We start from the raw sequence: 24,733 nt of genomic DNA on the forward strand, positions 1-24,733 counted from the left end.
TCCCAGATGAGTTGGCTGTGAATTGGGTTTTGCAGTCACTTCCAGAATCATATAATGAGTTCAAAAGAAAGTATTATATGATGGATCATGATGACAACCTCATTGACCTAACTTACATGCTCATTGTTGCTGAATCAGAAATGATTTGGCGAAGCAATGGAGCGTATTTGTTGGGAAAGTCAACCGACCATGCTTTCGAGGACGTTCTAGGAGAACCAACCTGCGTTTGCTGCCAAAAGAAAGGGCGTTGGATACAAGTCTTCCCAAAGAACCTGAAGAGTCCAGAAGATGGGAGAGTCATAGAGTATGGCTGCACTTTAGGTAAAATCCACTATCTAACTCCGTTAAGTTCCGATTCATTGATTCTTAATACATGATGTGATAAGATTGCATTTGAATGTTTTGCAGGATCGGTGAAAAGAAAGGAAGCTTGGTGAAAGAGCAATATGAATCTAATCACAAGGAATGGATCTTGATCGCATGGACTTGAAGATTAGATTTTGAGCTTAGATAGTTATGATAGAGTTGTTAGAAATTTTCCTTTTGAAATACATAGTTTTCAATAGATTTTGCATTGTAAGGACAAATGTTTTCCGCTGCTTTTATAAATAAAATAAATTTTCGTTTGACTTATTTATTTATTTGTTTATTTCCTTGCAATGAAATCGTTATGAAAATTGGTGTTTGCATATTTCTACAACAAATGGATATGATTCTTATTTATGGTGTTTATGGAAAAGTCGAGAATTTACCAAATAGGGAGAGTTTCTCATCGCCCAAGTTTCAATTGGATAGAAATTTGGAATCATGCAACTTCGTTGCACGAACAATGAGAAATTTTATATTTGAAAATTAGACTAATTCATTGACAAAGTGTCAAGTGAAGGACTAGGAGATCGAGTACACAAAGTCGTGTGTTGGTCAAAGTCCACCATAAGAGTAACAAGATATTCGTCATGGTCTACTAAGAGTTTAGTAAATATGATTATACTTATAAGATTAAGTGTAATTCTGAATTGATTGAAAAAGTTTAAATCAATAGCAAAACGAATAAGAAGAATCAAGTAGGCACAAAGATAAAAGTTTCTTAGAAGAAGGGATAGTACCTTTTATGCTTTATGATAGGTCTTAATGATTAAGAACCGTATCTCAATTGATCCTTTAAGTGAGTCTTAGTACAATTGTATGTCTAAGAAGAGGAATCAAGAATTGAAGAAATGGTTAAATCAAAAAGTCAATCATACTTCGTTCCAATAACAAGTCTTAAAGTTAAGATTGTGGCAATAAGTGACAAGTATTAAGAAGGTTTTTAACATTCATCAAATGTGGAAAGTTGTCATGTCTTGGATAAGACAAAGACCAACTAGGACCATTTTATGAAGTGTTATGTTTTGATAAAAACTACACTAACTCTTGAATATTTGTTTTGTCAAGAAATGGTTATTGACAAGAGAATCTTATATGTCAAGGAGTCAGTGGGAGTCTTAATGGTCTTGAAAGGTTTCAAGAACAAATCAAATAAACCTTATCGATCATCACTACCACACGAGTTGAGGTTTACAACCTATCGTGTTGACACTATTTTGTTTTCTATGCCATTCCAATTGAGTTAATTGTGCATATGAGTTCTCATTTTGAACGCATAAAAGGCAAGGCACCTTGATCAATGAAAGGTATATTGATATTTGATAGGAAAGGTGAGCTGCTTAACTACTTGGAAGACGTGGTGGGCAGCTGTGCTACCATAAGGCAAGAAATCAAGATTAAGAAAGTTCGGTCCATATGAGTTTGAATTTGTCAACTTTGGTTTTAACAAATTCACATGGATAGGAACACATACACTGTTTAAATCTAAGTGTCATAAGTTTTCCTCCTTCATGAAAATGATTGTGAGGAAATGCTTTCACTAAGAAAGATTTTAAAAAAGATAGTGATTGTAAAATTGCATTCTCAAATTTGATTATGGTTACGGTATCCCTTTCCATGATTTGAGTTGTGAGGTTTGGCAATTAGTCTTAATTGTTTAGACACACATATGAACTATCTAAGGCAAAGGTGTATAAGTTCAAGAAGCTTTGATAAAAGATTATCAAAGCACTAAGTATTAGAAACATGGACTTAAGAAATTCAATAGGTATTTTTTTCTGAAAGTTAAGATGTTTATGAATACATGTCGAAGCTAGTGGGAGCATAAGTGTTATGTTTTATAATAATCACCATGATAGTGGGAGCATAAATGTTATGATTGTATGATTATTAAGGAAAGTATTGCAAATTGGCAATATTAATTATAGAAAACAAGAGTCATTCTTTGCAAAGTTGTAAGGATGGAATAGTTGTTTTGCTATAATTAAGGGATAGAATATTATGCTTCATTTCAAATCTAAAGGCTTAGGTTGTGGAATGTTAATAAATTTAGTCAAAAGAACATAGTGTGTTCTTAAAATTTCGATTATGATTACGGCATTCCTCTTCACAATTCGAATTTTGAGAACATAGCAAATAAAACATTATGGCAAAAGATTGATAAAGTATCAAATCTTTATGTAAGACATTTTGCATCGTGTCCCATACGCTTCGGGTACAAGATCGATTGCAAATGCTATAATATTTGACCATTCTAAAATTTTCCAAATGTTTAGTGCATTTAGAGGGAAAAAGGACTAGAATCGGTTTTTGACCAAAATAATTAAACAACTATCAAAGGACAATCCAAAGTTCGCCGAGGATTGATCGCTTGTGAGTAGTTGGAAGTATAGTATTGGAAAATATGGAAATGTTTCCATATTGGATGGACCATATCGACATTATTATGAATAGATAAGATTCTATTAAGAATGAGTTGTCATATGGAAAATATGTAAACGTGTCCATATTGGGAATTGAATATTGAAAATCTATGTCTAGATTAGAAACTTTAATGCAAAAGGATGTTCAAAGGAATGTACTTTGAGTGAGAAACATCACATCTATGGAATTGTCTTGTAACAATCTCCGATAGAGGACTTTGTAATTTCATTGGCAATAGTCTTTGTGACTTTGGTGAAGTGATATTACAAAAGGGATCGTTGAATAAAATGTTAGAATCCAGCATATTCTATAAGTGGCAAGAATTGATATTCTTACATTTATAAAATGGATTAGGGGTTGTGAAATGAGAATGATTGGAAATGTGTTCAATTTGATCTATTTCACAAAGTAAGAACCATAGGTAAACATTGTGTGCATGCTAAGAGCATGGGACAAGTGTAATAATTCAAGTAAGAAGTTGATTACCCGAAATGACAAATAATGAGTAATCGATATGGTGATAAATAAAAGGTGTTTTATTTATGCTCAAAGGGTTGAGGCCATATGGGATTGTTATTATTCTTATGTTTCACTTCGCATGTTTTGACTTCTTGAATAATTTAATTGGTTAAGAACAGTCAAATTATTCGAACGGGCCACAGTCATTCATATGTTGGAAGTAGGTATGAATGAAGAATGTCGTAAATTGGTGTGTGGATTGTCTAAAAGAGTATTAGACATAAGAAAATGTTTGCTGCAACATTCATGAGTGCTTATGAATATGAATTTGAGCATTGGATCGAACCCATGCTCACTTGGATCACTCCATGAATTGTATCACGAGTGATTGGCGAGACGATAATATCATATATTCTTGAAACCGAGATGTGTGAGTTGTATCTTGCAAATCGGTTGCACATTCATAATATGTAAACGCACCAGTAACTTGGTGTTATAAAACATATTGTTTTGTGTGATTCGGTGAGTGAGTGCAAGCGAGCATTGAATCAAAGTTTATCCAAATGCATGATGCCATGCAACCCAAATGGACCATGTCGGGTCGGGTCAAGTCTTACCAATTATAGTTATGGACTTAGACATTAATCCAACACATTTCTCATGTTATGAGGGCCAAAAACCTTCCTATAAATAGCAAGTTCGACATCATCCATTCTTGCGCCTGGTCTCCTTCCTCCTATCTCCTTTTCTGAAGTTGTTTCGCTTCCCGAGCCTAGGCGACCTCGTACTGCTGACCGTTTCTGCTTAGATTACATAAAATCATGCCGCTAAGGTGAGTTTTACGGCCCCACTTTCTAATATTTTCGGGGAAAACGCATGCTAAATATTATATATATGTTATTATTATGTCTATATGATAGTATATATCAATATCAACGTAGATCGTTATAATAACTAGGATATAGTTATTTCGTATTTGAAAGTATACAATCATCGTAAAGTTGTTAGCATGTTATTTTTATAGTAGTATACTAATGTATATCCTGAGTTATACTTAGGATTCTATATATATGTTATGTGTGATATAGTTCTAGAGTTATACTCGGAAGTTTGATATGTTAATTGATAAGTATGTTGTTATTGTTGGTTTTATGTCAAGATAAAACCAGGTATGTTATATGTTGTTGTTATTGGTTTTATGTCAAGATAAAACCTGGTTTTAATTCTAATTATAGCTGTTGTACTACCTAAGTATTATAAATATTAGGAGTAATGTTAAAAGCATAGTCTAATAACTTAGGGTTTTAGACATGAATATGATTTTACTACTAGAACTAACGGATCTCGACAAGTCTACATGAGCTATTGTATTCATCAACTAAGATTGGAAATCTTATGGAAAATACTCTGACCTGTAACCGTTAATTCCGTGTGAGCGAGGAAGCCGTGTATGAATAAGATACGGGTTGACAACCCCACTCGTGGTTGCTAGCTACAACAAAACCATGTGCGAGTGATGAAATGTCCTTTTGTTTGTTTATTGTTCCGACGTTGATGAAGCGTGTGGAACTTATCTCAAGATGCGAAACTTGTAGCATCAAGCAGAGGTTTGAAACTATTCATATAGCCGCGGTTACGAAATCATGGTAGCAAATTGTTAGAAGCATTATAATTTGTCGCTATACAAGTATTAATGTTAAGTATAAGTTTCTCATACACTTATACTGTAGGTACACAAAACTGGTGTTGGATTAGTGTCTAAGTCCATAACTATTTTGGTATGTACTTGACCCGATGGTGCATGGTCCTTTTGGGTTGCTTTCACCAAAGCAACTTGATAGGATGAATTATGGAGAGAAAGGATTAAATATGATTTATTAATATATTATGAGAATAATATATTAAAGGAGAAATCATATTGTTTAATTAATATTAGTCAATAATTAATTGGTAATTAGTTTTGTGACTAAAAGAGATTAATTAAACTTAAGGGACTGGAATTATAATTTTGAGATAATTGCAATTTAGGCTATGAATTGCCTTATATTAAGGAGTAGACGAATTCTATGGGAAAGCCCATGAGGAAATCGTTCAAGGCCTTAAGGAAAGGAATCTATTGGTTGCTTAGGGCTTAAGCATCCAATTTAGGGTTTCCTTGTTAGATAACCCTAATAGCCTCCAATATATATAGATCCCTTATGACCCAAAAACGTGGGTAAGCATCCTTCTAGGGTTTCACATGTTTTAGGGCAGCCTCCATCCTATCTCCTCTTCATCCTCTTGCTCTTGGTGTTTGTAAACCATTAGAGGAGTGACATTTGTGACTCTAAGCTTTCTAAAGTTAATACAAGGAGGAATTGGATTGTTATTGCTGCATAACAATCAAGGTAATGTCTTAAACCCATTCTTATGTTAATATGATTACTTGTATGCTATAATTAGGGTTTTTAGTCTTGGATAACTTGCATGTACAATAGAGAAACCTAGATCCAAGCATTAGGGTTTGTATGAGCACATAGGATGTTCTTATGAACAAAAACCATCAACTGGTAGGTATACTACTTGTATATTAAGTAGATAATTATACCTAACACACATACTCGTATAGAATTAAAATAGATTTATATGTAGCGGTTTTACTCGTATAGAATTGAAATAAGATTTATACATAGCAACTTTCGTTTGTATGGAATTACAAACACTTATATTCATAGTATATGAGACTTATAGGTAAACTACTTATTTGGTAAGTAAACCATTATACCTAGGATATATATACTAAATGTTGGAAACTCAAAATAATACATTCAAAACTATACTTTTAAACTTGGAAAATGTATTATTTTTATATGGAGTCAAAACCTGTGGACTCACCAACTTTATGTTGACATATTTTAAATTGCATGTGTTTTTAGGAAGATGATAACCATGATACGAGAAATGAAGTTACACTGCCTGGTGTTTCCGCCGACGATCGGGGTGTGATAGATTGGTATCAGAGCTATTAACTATAGTGAATTAGTACTTTCTTAGGAAAGCACGACTATAGTTTAGGGCTTACTCTTTTAGCTTTAGGTATATCTCTTAGCATAGAATAAAAAGTATTATTAATTATTCTACTGAAGGACTACTTACGGGAGCGGTGATAGGATAGACATGTCGATTTGGGTTGTTGAATTCCTGAACGGCTATATGCTAAAATGATCCTACCCACCGACTGTCCTGACTGGCCGGTTCCTTATCATCTAGACATGAAGTAACAAACAAATATAGAGTCATATATGAAGACTCATACCCGCGATGAGAATACACCTAAATACCTGGAATGTTTTTTATCTCAAGGATTTAGATCAGATATTCCAACTAAAGTTCATATGTGTATAGATCTTATCACAACTAGGTGTAGGTGTACAACTGTATTTTATTATGATCAGATCATATGAGCTATTTAAATTGGGAGTAATATTTGATAGACTAAACACTTGGTGATCTAAAATGTATAGGAACTAAACAAAATGCCTAGAAGAAGTAGCGCTCGTCTAAACCTAAACCAACGACCAGAACCGCAAAAACAACAACCGCAACCGCCACCACCAAAAACAAACCCTCCAATAAGTTGAACAGAACTTGAAGAAATCATAGCTCAGAGAATCGATGCAACTCTTGCTAATGTCACAAGAGGATGAGTTAGAAACTAATGCAATGTAAGGACCGCCAGAATGTGTACCTACAAGGATTTTATGAATTGCAAACCTAAGAGCTTCCATGGAACGGAAGGGGTCGTTAGCTTGACCCAATGGATTGAAAAGACAGAATCAGTTTTTCAAATAAGCTTCTATCCTGAAGAATGTAAGGTACGATTTGCTGCGTGTACCTTCGCTGATGCAGCACTTACATGGTGGAACGGCCATGTGAATACAATGGGTATTGATGCCGCCAATTCCATGCAATGGGAAGAGCTGAAGAGGATGCTAGAAGAGGAGTATTGTCCTAGGGAGGAAATACATAAGTTGGAACAAGAACTGTGGACCCTAACCATGAAGGGTTCAGAGATAAATGCTTATACCGCTAGATTCAATGATCTTGCAGTGATGTGTCCAGCACTAGTAACCCAAAATACAAGAAGATCGAGTGATATATCTGGGGTCTAGCATCGCAAATCAAAGGAATGGTGATCGCATTGAAGCCTACAACATACGACAGTGCAAATTGTATAGTTCATCAGCTAACCAACACACAAATCCAAGTGGGATTTATAGCTGAGTCTCCCGAATCTGGAACGAACAAGCGCAAATTTAATGGGAAGAATCCCATACAATCATCTGATGAAAGACAAGATGTGGCAACTAATTATGTAGCTACAATAGCAATACCCACACAACCACGATGGTATGAAGGAAAACTTCCAAAATTCACTCGGTGTAGTCGTCACCATCTAGGTAACTGCTTTATATGCACTCACTGCAAGAAAATGGGACACACCGCCAATTTCTACAGGAGCAAAACACTTACAACAAAAAATCAAGGAACAAACATTGGAACAGGCTATGATGGAGGAAGAGTGTGTTTTGAGTGTGGTGAAATTGGACATATCAAGAAGGAATGTCTAAAGTTAAGGAGTCAAGGAAGTTAGGTCGTGGCAGGGCATTCGTAACAGGAAGCAGAGAAGATATCCAGGACCCTATAGTGGAACCTGGTACAAAATAAATTTCAAGATGAAATTTACTTCAACGGGGGGAGAATGTAACACTAGTCAAAATAGGTCAATAACAATCACATGTGATTATGCCAATCATGTGATGTGATTTTGTTAAACTAGTAATGAAGTAAACTCACTATGTATTTCATGATAATTCTAATATAAATATGAACTTTCACACATACTTTATGGTATAAATAAAAGTATACGTCTATACGATTCCAAAAATATAGAGAACATCTAAATCTGACTTTGCATGAAGAAGTTATGATAAACCGAACACTATAAAATCTCTATAACATAAGGAATTTAAAATAGGCTTAGAATTAGCTACTTGAGTCTAAATGAGAGTTGTAGTGCATGTAAATACCTACGCGTGGATATAAAGAATGTCAAAAACAGAGTTCGTATGCAAAAGTTACGACCTTCCGAACTTACAACTTCCTGAGTGCACGACACGTGTCAGAAACCCTAATCTGACTGGACTCACAACGTGAGCCTAAAAACTCACGATGTGAGGAGTATAACCACCTCATTTTGCAACTAGAAGTCTACGAAACGATAACCCAAAAGCTCACGATGTGAGCTAGGTTTTCTCACGACATGAGGACGCTGCAGGACACTATTCGAGGCTAGAAAACACGTGTTAAAGCTACGGGATGACTATTGCCATAACTCACGACGTGAGCCTATCATTTCTCACATCATGAGGGCCAAAAATCTTCCTATAAATAGCAAGTTCGACCTCATACATTCTTGCACCTAATCTCCTTCCTCCTATCTCCTTTGCTGAAGCTGTTTCGCTTCCCGAGCCCCGACGACCTCGTACCGCTGACCGTTTCTGCTTAGATTACATAAAATCATGCTGCTAAGGTGAGTTTTACGGCCCCACTTTCTAATATTTCGGGATAAAACGCATGCTAAATATTATATATATGTTATTATTATGTCTATATGATAGTATATATCAGTATCAACGTAGATTGTTATAATAACTAGGATAAAATTATTTCGTATTTGAAAGTATACAAGTATCATAAAGTTGTTAGCATGTTATTGTTATAGTAGTATACTAATGTAGATCTTGAGTTATACTTAGGATTCTATATATATGTTATGTGTGATACAGTTCTAGAGTTATACTCGAAATTTCTATATGTTAATTGATAAGTATGTTGTTATTGTTGGTTTTATGTCAAGATAAAACCAGGTATGTTATATGTTGTTGTTATTGGTTTTATGTCAAGATAAAACCTGGTTTTAATTCTAATTATAGTTTTTGTACTACCTAAGTATTATAAATATTAGGAGTAATGTTAAAAGCATAGTCTAATAACTTAGGGTTTTAGACATGAATATGATTTTACTACTAGAACTAACAGAAGTCGACAAGTCTACATGAGCTATTGTATTCATCAACTAAGATTGGAAATCTTAGGGAAAATACTTTGACCTGTAACCGTTAATTCCGTGTGAGCGAGGAAGTCGTGTATGAATAAGATACGGGTTGACAACTCCACTCATGGTTGCTAGCTACAACAAAACCGTGTGCGAGTGATGAAATGTCCTTTTGTTTGTTTATTGTTCCGACGGTGATGAAGCGTGTGGAACTTATCTCAAGATGCGAAACTTGTAGCATCAAGCAGAGGTTTGAAACTAGTCATATAGCCGCGGTTACGGTATCATGGTAGCAAATTGTTAGAAGCATTATACTTTGTCATTATACAAGTATTAATGTTAAGTATAAGTTTCCCAAACACTTATACTGTAGGTACAAGAAACTGGTACGTATACTACTTGTATATTAAGTAGATAATTATTCCTAACACACATACTCGTATAGAATTGAAATAGATTTATACGTAGCGGTTTTACTCGTATAGAATTGAAATAAGATTAATACGTAGCAACTTTCGTTTGTATGGAATTACAAACACTTATATTCATAGTATATGAGACTTATAGGTAAACTACTTATTTGGTAAGTAAACCATTATACCTAGGATATATATATACTAAATGTTGGAAACTCAAAATAATACTTTCAAAACTATACTTTTGAACTTGGAAAATGTATTATTTTTATATGGAGTCAAAACCTGTGGACTCACCAACTTTATGTTGATGTATTTTAAATTGCATGTGTTTTCAGGAAGTTGATAACTATGATACGAGAAATGACGTTACACTGTCCGGTGTTTCCGCCGACGGCTAGGGTGTGACAGTTTGAAAGGCTAAGAGTGTGTGTTTTGGTGCATTCCTTGAAAGTGAAGAGCTTGGAAGAAGAAGGAGACAACTCGGCAAGTTGGTGAGATAACTCGACAAGTTTACTCGAATTTTCCTAGTATTCTAAGAACAGAAGGAACTCGACGAGTCGTATAGATGTACTCGACGAGTTGAGTCAACAGGGACTGTTGACTTGAGTGTTGACTTCCATTTACTTTTTAGGGTTTGGTAAAGTTATGGACTTTAGAGACCATGGAGGGGTAAAATGGTCTTTCACCCTTTCTGAGATTTAGTAAAGGAGTTAGCTTAACATCCTTGGAGTTGTTATTATAAATTTTTAATTAGATATGATTATGATATATGTAGGCGGAGTCTAGACCGACAGTTTGAGTGCGAGACATACTTGCTTTACTTACGCAGTGAGTCTTCTCACTATACTTACCTGAGTGGTAATTAATGTGCAACAAGAGGGTCATATTTGTGTTACTGACCGGAGGGTCTTATGTGTTTATACTGAGATGTGATATTTTGCATTCTGTCTTTGTGATTTATGTTATATATTATTCTGTGAATTTATTGGGATAGGATCAGAGGGTCCAACTGAGTCATGAGCCCGGAGGGTTTTTACTAAGATACAGGACTAGAGGGTCCAACCCGAGCCGTGAGACCGGATGGTCTTCACTGAGACACATGACCGGAGGTCCTTATCAAGATATAGTCATGGGAAGCTAATTACTTGTGTGTGGTACTTTGGGGAACTCACTAAGTTTTGTGCTTATAGTGTTGTGTGAAATGTGTTTCAGGTACATCTTAGGATCGCGGGAAGGCGCTGGCATGATTGTACACACCAGCTTGTTGATTTACGTATTCATATTATAATAAACTAGGTTACAACTCGTGGAAACCACGGGGTAAAAAAGAAAATTAATATTGATGATTAAAAATAATACTGAAAAATCAAATATTTATAAAAATTTATTAAAATGGTTTATTAAAAATATAATACGTAAAAAGTTATTTCATAAATAATAATGTATAAATGTATATTAAACTTATAGCAAATAATTAATTAAAACGTTTATATATTGTATATTTAATTTTTAAATATGAATGCAACACTTTCATACGTATCAATTAAAATATATAATTTAATAGAATATGTTGCATAAAGGAAATATTAACATAAGGTATAATACTTCTATAGATGATTTGGAAAACCATTAGTGTTATCACAATACATTGTTGCGAAAATTTTACATTAATTGTAAATTTTTATCTAAATTTTTGTGAAAATTTGTTTCATAGTGACCATTTATCACAATTAAGATATTAAAACACGAACTATATATGTAAATTATATAAATTATTTTATCAATAAAAATGGTTTGTTTTTCAATGATTGAATGTTATATTCGTTTTTAAGGTTACAATAGAAAAAGTATCTATACAACGAAAAAACCTAACAAAATGCTCCATTACTGCAAGATGAAATTCACACCAAATTATTGTATATTTTCTTTTGATTTCAGCATTGGTCTAAGTACTGGGTTTTTCCAATATAGTTTTATCTAAAAAAAATGTTTCCTATTATTAATCCGACACATCATGCTTTTGATTGAAAACACCACCATTTCCTTTCATGTAACATTTCTTGAAATGCAATGGAGTTTCACTTTGTTCCAAACTCCACCATCATAATTTTATTATGAAATTTTAGGAACCTGATGACTATAGCTACTTGGAAAGTATGTTGTAATGCTCTTTTTTAACATACTTTAGGAAGTTAGTTTTACTCCTAGAAGCTAAATGAGCTTACATCAATTAATCAATAGAGGTGTAGATAGAACAAAAAGAATTAACAGCAAAAAATAACAAAAAAAAGTTAAAAACATTTATTTATGAACCCATTTTGCATTGTTAAGCATCAAGACTTACTAAGGCATAACAGAGCCCATGAAAAGTTGCAAAGGAATACATAGCTAACTTACATCAAATCATTAGCTAGTAAAAAGTACAACTTGTTTTGCATCATCATCATAAGAAAAGAATCAACAAATCAAATGATTGCTTCTTTCTTGGCATTCCTTCCACTAATTCTTCCTACAAGAAGAAAATTTAGATTATCTTCTACTATCGGGAAAAAAATGTCAAATAACATTAACTAACGCCATAATATTAAGTTATTAACCAATACTTTTAGAGCGGATAAAAAATAAACTGCTATAAACCAAGTAATTAAAATCTAAGTGTCTGTTGGGGGTATTTTGGATAGTTTCAAGCAAAAAGGAAACAAAATCATTAAAAAAAAAAAAAAAACAACAACAACAACAACAACAATAAATTTAAATCATTATTTAGTTCCATTTTTTATCAACCAATTCTCCATTATCACCATGTCATGTAAGAACATCCTAAAATAAAAAAGAAACAATCTATATGGAATTGTGATAAAAAAAATTACCCATTTGAAGATAATGAAAAATAAATATACCGTGAAATAAATCTTCCCACCTCAACTTCCTAAACCAAGCAACTTTCATAAGAAAAAAAAAACTTTTTTCATCTATTCTTTTCCCTCTAAGGTAAAGTTTCATATTGCCAATGAACATCTCATTGTTATTGAGAAAAGAGCTTGTATTTTTATATGATTCTTATAAAATCCGTGAAAAATGAGCCCAAATTTGTGTAAGAATAAAAATATAGTTGTACAAAAATACTAGAAGTTAATACATACTTACCATCCTTTGGGAATCACTGACCACATCTACATTTGGCAAAGTTGGAAATGTAGCAAAACCATTTGATAAATACCAATTCGGTATAAGTCTTATTCTTGTGTTGGCAATATGGTGTTCTACAAGAAAGAAGGAACATTTTAAATAAAAAGTTTAGATACAATGAAAAATTAAATACTATAACTTTATATAAAAATTTAGATACAATGAAAAGCAATGAATTTATGATAAAAAAAAATAAAAAAAAATAAAAAAAAAAAATTTGCAAACTGATGTAGATATTTTGGTTCAAGCGTTTTGTCAAACAGTTAGTATGTATTTCCCTTTGTCACGCTACCTTATTTTATGAGGCCAACGACTCTGTTTTGCACAACTCTCTAAACACCATTGCTATCATCTTTCAATCACAAACAAATTACAATAAGAAAATAGTGATAGATGAGGTAACGATAATATAAGAGATGATTCACTGACCATATAAAACTCGTTCAGACCTGCCCTCATTGAGGAGGAAGAAGGAATTACTAGTTGAACAAAATCAACATTGAAAAAAATCCACAGGGTTTAATATCAAGAATTTGTCCGAACATGAGACCCTCTTGAGTTGCCATTTCTATTAAATCGTACTCAAAATCAGCAAAATTTCATATTTCTAACACCTAATTGCTTTATAATACTCACTGGTAGCTTCCTACAAGGCTCTAATACTTTGTCGAGATGTTCCATTGTTTTGTATTAGCCCTACAAAAAAATAAAGCCCCGTCATAATCAAAACAGAATAAAAACAGTTGAAATTAATCGAAAAATCAAACAAAGTTATTGTGGTAAAGTTTTTAGAGTCTTATAGATAGAGGAAGAGAGAAAGAAGATTAGATTCATACCTAATAAGGTCGATTTTAATGGAGGGTGAGAGCGTAGATAGAGGAAGGGTGGTGACGGTGGGTATGACGAATCCTAGCAGAACAGTGTGTAACGGAGATACAACTATCATTAGGTCCGACGACAATAACCAAAAACCCTTGAAGCATGAGAATTTTGAGGGTTTGAAGGAGGAAAGCGACAATGTGTGTTAAGAAGGAAGGTGGAGTGAAAGAATGGGAAAGAAGAAGCAGTCATACCTTAAATTAAGGGCTGCAAATCTTGATATATGAATCGATAAAAGGGAATGGACCGATATTTAGGGGATGCGGGTGAAATTGGGGCAAAACAATCAGGTGTATTTTGAATTCCCGATCTTTAGGAAGGAACTGAGAAAAAATCATGGGAAGAAGTTGAAAGAAAAGGACAATACCGTGAAATAAAATAGGGGGAAAATTGGTATTTTACTTTGTATGAAATGAGTGGTTTTGAGTGGACACGTGTGGAGAATGGTTTTGTTTATTAGATAGGGAGATGTTGAAAAGATAGTAATTTATTATATAGTGTTTTCCTTTAATAGATAGTTTGGATAAAATTTTAGTTTAGGGTTAACCTTTTCCTCTTACAAAAAAAAGCGTGTGGTTCGTGATCTGTGTATTGTTTCTTCATTCTTGGCTGATTGGCTCTCACGAATCTATTTGGAAACCCTCACCAAGTGTTCAGCCATATCAGGTAAATCATCTTTGCTAGATCTGGTAACATGACATTGAATACATTCCATCGGTTAGTTGATTTTCTACTTGTGTTGTGTACGTGATTGGAAACCAAAAGGTAGCTAGAATGACATAATGTGTGTGTGTAATTGCAATTTGCAAAACCAATTCTAGTAGGTGCATGTTTCCATTATTTTTGGAGGACAACTTGTTTTGCTTCTACCTTGATACGTTTTGATTATCTTGTCGCTACTGTTATTGTTGTTGTATGTTTTAGGTATTTCAGATCAATATGTCACCCTCAAGTACCCTACCCCTTACGAATCACAACCATATCAAATACATCGGTTGGCATGCGAAGCTGATCGAAACCCTCGTGCCTCTTGCCCACGAGGGGTTCCGAATCGCTTCTTGGACAAGGCATGCCATTTGTCAAAACTTTATCCCCATTGAAATGTTTGTGAAAAAAGTGAAGAATCTCACACGCAAATCAAACCAAAACCCACGTGTATTCAAGAAGCTCATTCAGAAAGGGAAGACAGAAAACTATTGGGAAACAGAAACTACTTGCACCCTGATTCAGATGTTCAACTATTGTACTTGGTTGCAGACGTGTAACGGAAAGGCATTCATCAAAGAGACTCGTCATGTTTGCAAGCGAAAAAGGATGAATGATTTGGTTGATGAACAGTTCAATGAATTGGAATTGGGTTATGGGGAGAAGGCGATGGTGTTACTCAACGAGGATATTCAATTTCAGAAGATGGAAATTGAGACATCGGTTGATTTTCGTTTGGTGTGTGCTTTGAATCATCAGTTGAAGGAATTGGCTTCTAAGAAGAAAGCTATCAAAGACTAAGTGGAGATTCAAGGGGCTGAGTTTTGTAAGTGAACTCATGGCTCTCGAGGCTTCCATGAAACCTGCTGCTGATCATGTTACAGCTAACATTTGCACGGTGGGTAAGGAGTGCATGAGGTTGTATAGTATAGAATGCGAGGAGGAGATGCCTATAAAGATAACTAATGACCTTTTGCGTTATGCCAAAGCTAGATACGAGAAGCATGCAATTTCTTTGCATAAGACAGAGTTCATGAAGGATGAGTGTAGGAGGGAGGCTATTATGGTATGGATTAAAAAGAAGGTAGTTGAGTTGAGGAAAAGCAGGAATCATCGCCTCTTGTCCACATTCTCTTCCTATTTAGCAACAATAAATGGAGGAAAATTTTCTGTTCAAGTTAAAGAGGAGAGCGATGTGGAGCCTGTATTGAAGCGACAGTGTGTGCAAGAGAGCAATTCGTTAACAATTAAATGTGAGCCAGAATCATAAGATTTTGTTAGAGCTAGCGACTGATTTTGAATAATCATACTTTTTAATAGTCTAGTTTGACAGTTTATTGATGCTAGAGATTTATTTATAGAGCAATTCACGAAACATATATGTTGTCATTAAATAATTCGCGATGCAAAAGGTCCGCAAAATTACTTTATGTCAGATTCAGAAAAAAACAATCACACTAACAAAGAAAAACAATACTAAAAAACCAGAGACCTCTTTGTTTTTTTCATCACAATCACACTAACCACAATACAAAGCACCACCTACTACCCTATACACACCCTCAAATAAATTGTCAAAAAAAAAAAAGGTTAGCTCACTTTCAACCCCCCACCCCCACCACACTTATCTCATCTTAACAACCAAACCAAGGCTTCAGTATATGCTTACTTACATGCCACAATCTCAACTAAATTCATTCATCGTTTTTTATTATTGGGAGCTCCGGTTTAACCCCCCTCGTCCTATATTCCTACATGAAAGATCAAACACACTTATTTTATAAAAAATTTAAAAAATAATAATAATAATGCGAAAAATATATGTAAATCAATCATACCTGGATGGAAGTAGCTGAGAGGTGTTGACTGGAGCTTTGGTGTTTCCCATCCGTTTTGCCCTGATATCCTGTTCCTTATCAAGTCGCATAGCCGCCACTTCCTTCTCCATTGCCGCCACCTCCCGCCTCATCTTTTTAGCTTCCACCTCCATAGCCTTTGTTAGTGTATCCACTTTTTTCGCCAACATCTACAAAACATATTATTAAGCAAATGAACATTTTGGTATCAAAATCGCATGATAACTCCAACTTTAATGTTTTTTTTTTTTTTTTTTTTTTGTAGTTTCCACTAGGGATGAAAGTGGGTCCAAACCCGGACCGGATGGACCCGGACCCGGAAAACCCGGAACCAGTTAATGAGATTTTGTAGAACCGGAAACCGGACCGGTATATAGGAACCGGTTCCGGGTACGGTTCCGGGTAAAGTGGGTCTAGAACCGGAAAACCCGGAAACAATAAAGTGGGTAGGATGGAACCAGATAAAGTGGGTTTAGAACCGGAAAAACCGGAAAACCCGAAAAAACCAGAATTTTTTGGTAATTGCTTACTACTTAGCGGATTAAACGTTGAAAATTTTCATATTGATATCCCGACTTTGGGAGACTGTAACTCATTGAATAAGAAACTAAAATTAACAAAATTATAGTCTAAAATCATGTACAAACTCTAAAATACACTCTGGAAAAAACCGCATGTCAATCCGACTTTAAACGAATCAGATATGCATGTGTTAACATTTTCACATAATACAAAGTACAAAAACAAATTGCTGAAAAGTTGAAAATTTTCAGTTTTGATATCCCGAATTTGGAGGACTGTAAATCATTGAATGTTAAACCAAAAATGACAAAATTAAAGTCTAAACTCATGTACAAACTGTAAACTACAAGTTGCAAAAAACCACATATCAATCCGACTTCAAACGAATTAGATATGCATGTTTTAAAACTTTCACCGAATACAAAAAAACAAAAAAACTAAAAACTTCCAGCTTTGATATCTCGACTTTGGGGGACTGTAAGTCAATGAATATTAAACTAAAAATGGCAAATTTATAGTCTAAAAACATGTACAAACTCTAATCTACATGTTGGAAAAAACCGCATGTGAATCGGAGTTGAAACGAATGAGATATGCATCTTTTAAACGTTTCACAAAAACCGGTTCCGGCCCTAAAAGTGGTTCCGGTTCCAAACACCGGTTCCGGTTTTTTGGACCCGTTTTACCCGGACCCGATGGACCCAAACCCGGATTACCCGGAACCCGGATAAAGCCAATTTTTAAACCCGGAACCGGAACCGGTTTTATATATTCCGGTTCTAACGGTTCCGGTTCGGTTTCCGGTTCTAAATCTCATCCCTAGTTTCCACTCAAAAAAAGAATAGAGAAAATACAAACCTCAATTGCATCATCTTTGTCTTTGAGACTCTGATCCTTTTCATAAACAGCCTTCCTCAAACCAATAACTTCCTTTTGCAACAAATCATACAGCAACCCGGGGACACTATCTTCCGTAAAATCACACGGTTTTTCATCAGGGGTATCCCCGTCTTTTGCCTCATCACACGATTGTACAATGTTATTATTAAAAGTAGGACTATTTCCGCCACTATTGACAAGTTTACCCCTGTCAAGCGATCGCGTCCCACCGTCAAATGACTTCGACGTCCCTTTCGCATGTCGCAACACCGAACTCGAACCGGAAGGAAGCGTTGACCTTATTTGGAAAGACGGCGACCTTTTCGGTAAAAAACCATTCGAGGTCAATTTCGTAAAATTGTCAGCTCCACCTAGCGATTGGCGACGTGAAGAACATATAGCATTTGGTGATCTTAATGTATCTTCTAGAACCCTGAGTCGCAGTTGATATTTTTCCTATATAGTTTTTTTATCGAAAGAGTTAATAATTTTATTAAAAAAAAATAATGAAGAAAAATATTACTTTTAATTGTGCTTCGGATTTTGCAGCACGATCGGTTATCGCTAGCTTATCGCGCAATTGTTGCATCTCGCTTTGTAAGAATCTTCTTTCTTCAAGCCATTGTTTGACTGGCATGACTTTGTCATTAGCATCTTTCCATTCGTTGGCGACAACTGTCGCCACTCTATTCGCTGTAACTTTTGCACGAGCCAACTCTCTGTCTAGAGTTTTTCGTTCCTCCTATTAAAAAAAACCACAAAATATATCCTCAGATACAATACAAAACAGGACAAGACAGAACAAGTTGTACAGTATTTGTTATGTCCCACCTTTTTTAGGTAGGACAGAAAGTCGTTACTTTTGTCAGATTGACATTAGTGTCCACAGAGACTGGGACTGATGTCAATGTGACAAAAAGCCTGTCCCACCTTTTTGGGCAGGACAAAAGAAAGTACACAGTGCAACCTGTTGTGTCATGTATAAACTTTAATTAATTAGATAATGGAATTGTGTTATGATTTTACATTCATTTCTTGAACTTTGCGTTGATAGTCTCTGACAGCGTTTGCAGCTGCACCGCCAGCAAGGACAGCCTCTTCGAGCTCGCGGACAGTTTGCGTAAGTTTTTCCACCTCAGCAACTTTTTGGCGATGCATCTTATCCAAAATTTTGTTTTCTTCCTGTTGAATAAATAAATTAGGATTTGTTTGGTATGGAATGGAATAACAAAGAATTGTATGATTGTGATACCTGGCAAATTTCTATTTGTTTCATCAACTCCTGATTCTTATTCTGAAGATCATCAACCATGGATGCTTTTGCCAATGCAATCTGCACTGTTCTCTCAGCTTCAAGTAAAGCAGCCTCTTTTGATTTAGTCAACCGATCTAATGCTTTGTTGTCATCTTGTAGCTTTGCAATCTGAAATCCAAAAGGGCAACAATGTAATTTCAAATCTTTCCTACCCATCTCAAAAGATAGAAATTTTCTACCTCTTGTCTAGCCAACTTGAGCTCAGCTTCCAAAGGTGCAAGAATGGCTTCAATTGGAGGCATATCATCATCTTTTTGGGCTGCATGAACCCTTCGTAAAGTGGCTTCTGCTGCAAATTGAGCTGCCATTGATGCTTTCTTCTCATCGTTGATTTTCTTGATTTCAAGATTCTACAGAACCAAAAAGGGTATTTTAGGTATTTAATGTTGTAATGAAAAGATTACAGATGGGTGATGGTGGAAGTAGTTTAAGACTTTAAGTCGTTACCTTGCTTTCCAGAAGAGATTCAGTCAGCTTTAGCTTCTCATCCACTTTTGACAACTCTTCAGTTAGCTACATTATACAGGTTCAAAAGCAAAAAATTATACATTAGTGATTAGACTAATCTACTAAAAAAGTACATTTCAAATGGGAGGAAACTGATACGTTAGACAAAAGTCAATGACATGACAATAAGAAATTTGTCCCACAAAATTTTTCACAATCAAAACACAATATGGAAACAGAGAAAATAGGAAATAAGAAAATTCACCTCTCATTGTCATGAGCCCAGACAAAGGAAATGACACATAGATTTGGTATGTTTGATGATATATGGATTTATATCTAAATAGAAGAACCACAAAAATAGGGACATGAAAACAGCAAGACCATGTTCTATTTCTAACTCATGAAATAGACTAAGTACCAAATAGTGAGTACCTCAGAAAATGACATTGCATACTTTTTTCTCCATGGACAATATCAGCATATATATATATATATATATATATATATATATATATATATATATATATATATATATATATATATATATATATATATATATATACACCTCACATAAAGAATAAGTTTGAAAAAAAAAAATGAGAAGTATCCGATAATTTTGCAAATTAATAAAAGGAAAATATACTGAAAAAATAAAAGCAAATCAAGCTTGTAACTAGTAATAAATACATCTTTCAATGGAAACAAAGAAACAAATAAAGAAATAAACAAAATACCCATTAACATCATCCTGATTCCTAGTCAATGAAATTGCAGATTGAAGGTACAAAAGTTTAAAAACTATGACATCAACACCGGATATGCATTCAAATTGAAACTGTTGAGGTTAAAAAAGTAAATCAGAACTACATATCTAGTTAATTATACCTAGAAAAGTACGAAATCATTGATGAACACACACAATTCAAAAAATAATACCTCTTCAACAGCTTTTTCTCTCAGGCGTTCGGAGAGCCTGAGCGCTTTGATCTCGGCTTGTGATTCGCTCAATTCACGATCCTTATCTGTAAAAGAAGAAAAGGAAAATCAAGTAAAACCTTATCTAGTTAAACAGTGAAAAAGAAGAGAAAATATCAACATTCAAACAACCAAAAGGATTCAATTAATCAATCAGATCATTTTGCATTAATCACCTCTGACTTCATTTTCCAACCGATTGAGCTCGACCTTCACCGGATCCGAACCGTGGAGCAGATTTATAAACTCATCAGCGTCTAAGCTCGGCCTCACTGTACCTCTCCTACGACTAGAACTACCCGAACCTCTCCCTCCTCCTCCTCCCCAATCCTTAAAAGATCCCGACACCGTCAACGGCGTCGTATCACTAGTCGGAGGCCGTACATTGCCACCGTTGTATTCTCCACGATACAAAACTTCCGGCGAGTCCGTCATTCCAATCACATCACCTTCCACGGATACCTCCTCCATCACTCGGATCTGAACTCAATCAAGCATCAATCGGCTCCAAATCAAATCCGTTATCCTATAGGGTTTCTCAAATCTCAGATACAAACACACCGCAGTAGATGTGTGTAAATATATATATATTTTCACGAATCTAGATGGGTGTAGCGAAGAGAGAGAAGAAAAAGAGCATAACCTGGAGGAAAATGGTTTGAAGTTTTGTCACTCTAGACTACTTGTCTCCATTTAAATCTGCATCGTCTCACTGTCTTAAGATTTTTCTAAAAGTGTTTTCTCTCTCTAAAATTGTGCGTGTGTTTAGCTGTTCGTGTTCCTTGTGATTTGGCGTGAAAAAAACAATTAGAAAATAAATCACATTTTTTCTCTCTAAAGTTTTAAACTAAACATACTTTCAAAATTAATTTTATTATTAATAATATATTATATATATTTATATAATGACAAACTAGTTTTTAACTTCTTCTTTTCATTAAAATAAGATACTTAATTCGCACTTCAATCCAATTTTGATACATTCAATAAATAACATTTCATTTATCACTTGATTTTTACCCGAATAATAATGAAAAATAGAAGTTCGGTGGCAAAAAATGAAAGAGAAAAAAAAAACCCAAGTTTATATATATATATATATATATATATATATATATATATATATATATATATATATATATATATATATATATATATATATATATATATATATAATAAAATTATTAGTTAAATGGTTTTATGTACCTTTGATATCTCTATTTTTATGTTTATAATTATCAAAAAGCTTCTTGTCTCAACAATATCAGGTGATGTTTTTTCTTTTTGAGACCGATAATTCAAGTCTCGTCACGGACATAAATAGAATTGAAGTGTTAGTTTAGGAGTAAATTATATATTTATATTTGCCGTTAAAAAAAATAATCTGACTATTTTTTAATGTGGATTTGGAAGAAAAAAATAACTTAATTTTTTATAAAAAGAACCATTTTATCCAGAATGAGGTATTCTGAACTAAGAAAAAACATTTTTTTTACTAACTTCGGAATGACATTCTGGATTTCGGACTAAAATTTTAGATTTCGGAAAGAAAAGAAAAACTCCGGAATTTCACACAATATGACTATTGGAGAGAAAGGCTGATTTTATTATTTAGAATAATAAATTGGAGCATAAATATGATTTATTAATATATTATAAGAATAATATATTAATTAGAAATCATATTATTAATAAATTTTTAATGAGAAATTATTTTAGAATTATTTTTGGGATTAAATGAACGGACTGAAAGTGCAGGGGTTGTTTTGTCAATATTTGATATGTGGGGTTTTGGGCCATTGGATCACCCTTTTTAGGGAGGGATGAAAATCCCTAGAAGGATCTAGAGATTTTCTTCCAAGCCCTAAGGAAGGGATCCATGGACTTGTTTAGGCCCTAAGCTAAGGAATTAGGGTTTCCACCTTAAAACCCTAGCTAGCTTTAAGTATAAATAGAGCCCTTGGCTCTTGAATTCGGCTACCCCCTCGGGAAACCCAGAAGAGCCGATTTTTGGAGCTATTCACTCTTTCTCCTCTCTCTCGTAATCATCCTCTTGTCCTAGTGTGTTTTTTTGAAAGAGTGCCCTAGTGTGTTTGTGAGCCATTAGATTAGATGTACTACACTTGTGGTACTTGTTCTCAATAGCAAAGGACCTTCAAGAATTGGTTGTTATTACTATATAACAACAAAGGTATGTGATCTAATCTTTTTTGATTTCGATTATTAGATGCATATTAGGGTTTTCTATTTGTTTGTATAAAACCCGTCACTAGCTTTGTGCGGAAATCCAAAATGCGGGTGGACCAAATTTATTGGTGGGATGTCAAGTCCACCAAGAAAATTATGCCCTTTTGCTTGCAAATAAAACATAATATAGTAGTAAAAAGGGGGATCAATCTATGGGGAAATGGTTGTATTTAATCACCAATGCAATCCATTAAAACTAACTAACTACAATTAAACTAAAAGGAGATTTTGGTTTCGTGGTTGTGGTTGTTGGTAATTTGGTTGATTTTGCTAGTAGGGGTAGGTTAGGTTCTCATAATTCCAAGGGGTGGCATGTCTATGAGAGGTAATTGGTGTTGAGGTTGTCTTTGTTGGGGTAGGGTATTGGCATCTTGATTGTGTGGGTTGGGATTATGAGGTGGAGTTTGATTCATGGCTATGTAGTTTTCAAATGGAATGTCTTCAAATAAATGACCAATAATTGGACGACTCAGTTCGGTGTCTGTATCACTTGAAGTATGAACTTGTTCTTCTATGCTCACTTGTTGAGAAGAAAAAGCTTGAATGAGTTTTTGTTTTTTCGCTTGCTTGTCTATCTTTTTTAAGTTGTTTGCTTCTTTTTTAATCTCGGGATTGTAGAGTAGTTCACCCATTCTTGTAGACCTAGTCATAAACAATCAAATAACAATAAACCAATATCCTCGACAACAGCGCCAAAACTTGGTGCAATGTCAAGTCCACCAAGCAAATTACACATTTTTGCTTGCAAATAAAACATAATATAGTTGTAAAAAGGGGGATCGATCCAAGAGGAAATGGTTGTATTCAACCACCCAAATAAAAGACCCAAAAATTTCATTTTAATTTAGTAAAATAATTATTCCAAAAACATCAACAATACAATCCCAATAAAACAAGTGTATTAATCGATCTATAAAATCAGAGTAAATCACAAAATGTGGAACGAGGTGGTGTGTGCCCTGCAATCATCCCGAGCTCCTAATTTTGAAACCAGAAACACTTCAAACATAAACTAAAAAGCATCAGCACAAGGTTTGGTAGGTTCCCCAAGATACCACATACAATACATACATAAATCCATACTAGGCCCCCGCCTTCCATCGGGCATCACCCGGTATCGAGTTCCATTCTGCCTCGGGCCCCATCTGATATTGTGACCCGCCCGATACAAACCTAATAATATAAACTTATAATCTTACTAGCACATGTAATAATCACAAATACCATAGCGTAACATACAGTCATCAAGCGTCGCCCGACATTGGGCCTCGCCCGGTAAGCATAAAGGCACATACTGATAACTAGCATACAATATAGTCATCAGGTCCTACCTGGCATCGGACATTGCTTGGTAAGCATATCATACATAGCACGTGCAAGTGTCACATAGACATCTAGCATACTAACATATCAACCATGGGCCAACATTGGTGCCTTCGACCTGCTAAAACACAGTGAGAAACTCACCTTGCAATGTCGAATCTCACAGAAAGAATCTCTAGCTGCTAGCTAGCAAGAATCCCGTGCTACTAATCACAACTTAATAATCCATCAATAATCCCATACTAAGTGTCCAAACTAGGGTAAAAGATCTTTTTACCCTTTTCATAACTTAGCCCAAATCCAAGACCCAATTCAACAATCCAAAAGCCTAAAATTACAATTAAACACCCAAGGCCCAAATATGGCCCAATTTATTAGGCCCAAATCCCATAGTGTGCTTCCACAAATAAATCTTAGTCCAAAACCCAATGGGCCAATAGGGACCAAAACAAATAAGCCCAAAAGATGGCCTAAACCGAAGCCCAAACACTGAAATCCATCACTGCTGAGTACACGGAGCGTACTCAGCTTGTACACTAAGTGTACTGACTTTTGGGCTTGTACACTGAGCGTACGGGCTTGTATGCCCAACGTACTCCTCCAGTCAGCCCAAACTCATTTTTCTTCC

General features: G+C 34.7%; 2 protein-coding genes across 4 annotated transcripts; one reads left to right on the forward strand and one right to left on the reverse strand.

Annotated features, from left to right (window-relative positions):
• The first annotated feature begins 6,968 nt into the window (after window positions 1-6,968).
• Window positions 6,969-7,400, forward strand: LOC145039417 (uncharacterized). The gene has a single exon (XM_078987478.1). It carries the CDS (start codon window positions 6,969-6,971, stop codon window positions 7,398-7,400), a length of 432 nt encoding a protein of 143 aa, XP_078843604.1.
• An 8,504-nt stretch (window positions 7,401-15,904) lies between these two features.
• Window positions 15,905-21,331, reverse strand: LOC145041457 (microtubule-associated protein 70-2-like). Of its 3 annotated transcripts, none has more exons than XM_078989533.1 (11): window positions 21,179-21,331; window positions 20,712-21,015; window positions 20,497-20,582; window positions 19,558-19,623; window positions 19,290-19,460; window positions 19,048-19,218; window positions 18,822-18,977; window positions 18,319-18,537; window positions 17,775-18,251; window positions 16,377-16,564; window positions 15,905-16,281 (listed from the first exon to the last, which is right to left on the reverse strand). In XM_078989533.1, the coding sequence occupies exons 2-11, from the start codon at window positions 21,004-21,006 to the stop codon at window positions 16,233-16,235; spliced, it is 1,878 nt and encodes a 625-aa protein (XP_078845659.1). In that variant the 5' UTR covers window positions 21,007-21,015; window positions 21,179-21,331; the 3' UTR covers window positions 15,905-16,232. The 3 variants fall into 3 exon arrangements, with proteins under 3 accessions (XP_078845659.1, XP_078845658.1, XP_078845660.1); XM_078989532.1 differs by having other exon boundaries at window positions 20,712-21,061; window positions 21,179-21,329; XM_078989534.1 differs by having other exon boundaries at window positions 15,905-16,289; window positions 20,712-21,324.
• Between the last annotated feature and the right edge of the window lie 3,402 nt (window positions 21,332-24,733).

The sequence above is a fragment of the Lactuca saligna genome, chromosome 4, assembly GCF_052625555.1.
Source record: "Lactuca saligna cultivar CGN05327 chromosome 4, ASM5262555v1, whole genome shotgun sequence".
In the NCBI taxonomy this organism is placed as follows: Eukaryota; Viridiplantae; Streptophyta; class Magnoliopsida; order Asterales; family Asteraceae; genus Lactuca; species Lactuca saligna.

Bases quoted from the DNA above. Each gene is read 5' to 3' on its own strand.
- LOC145039417 (XM_078987478.1), top strand. From the start codon at position 6,969: ATGTGTACCTACAAGGATTTTATGAATTGCAAACCTAAGAGCTTCCAT.
- LOC145041457 (XM_078989533.1), bottom strand. From the start codon at position 21,006: ATGGAGGAGGTATCCGTGGAAGGTGATGTGATTGGAATGACGGACTCG. The intron at 19,624-20,496 runs GTATTATTTTTT...TGTATAATGTAG, and splicing joins GAGAAAAAGCTGTTGAAGAG to CTAACTGAAGAGTTGTCAAA. The intron at 19,461-19,557 runs GTAACGACTTAA...TTGGTTCTGTAG, and splicing joins AATCTCTTCTGGAAAGCAAG to AATCTTGAAATCAAGAAAAT.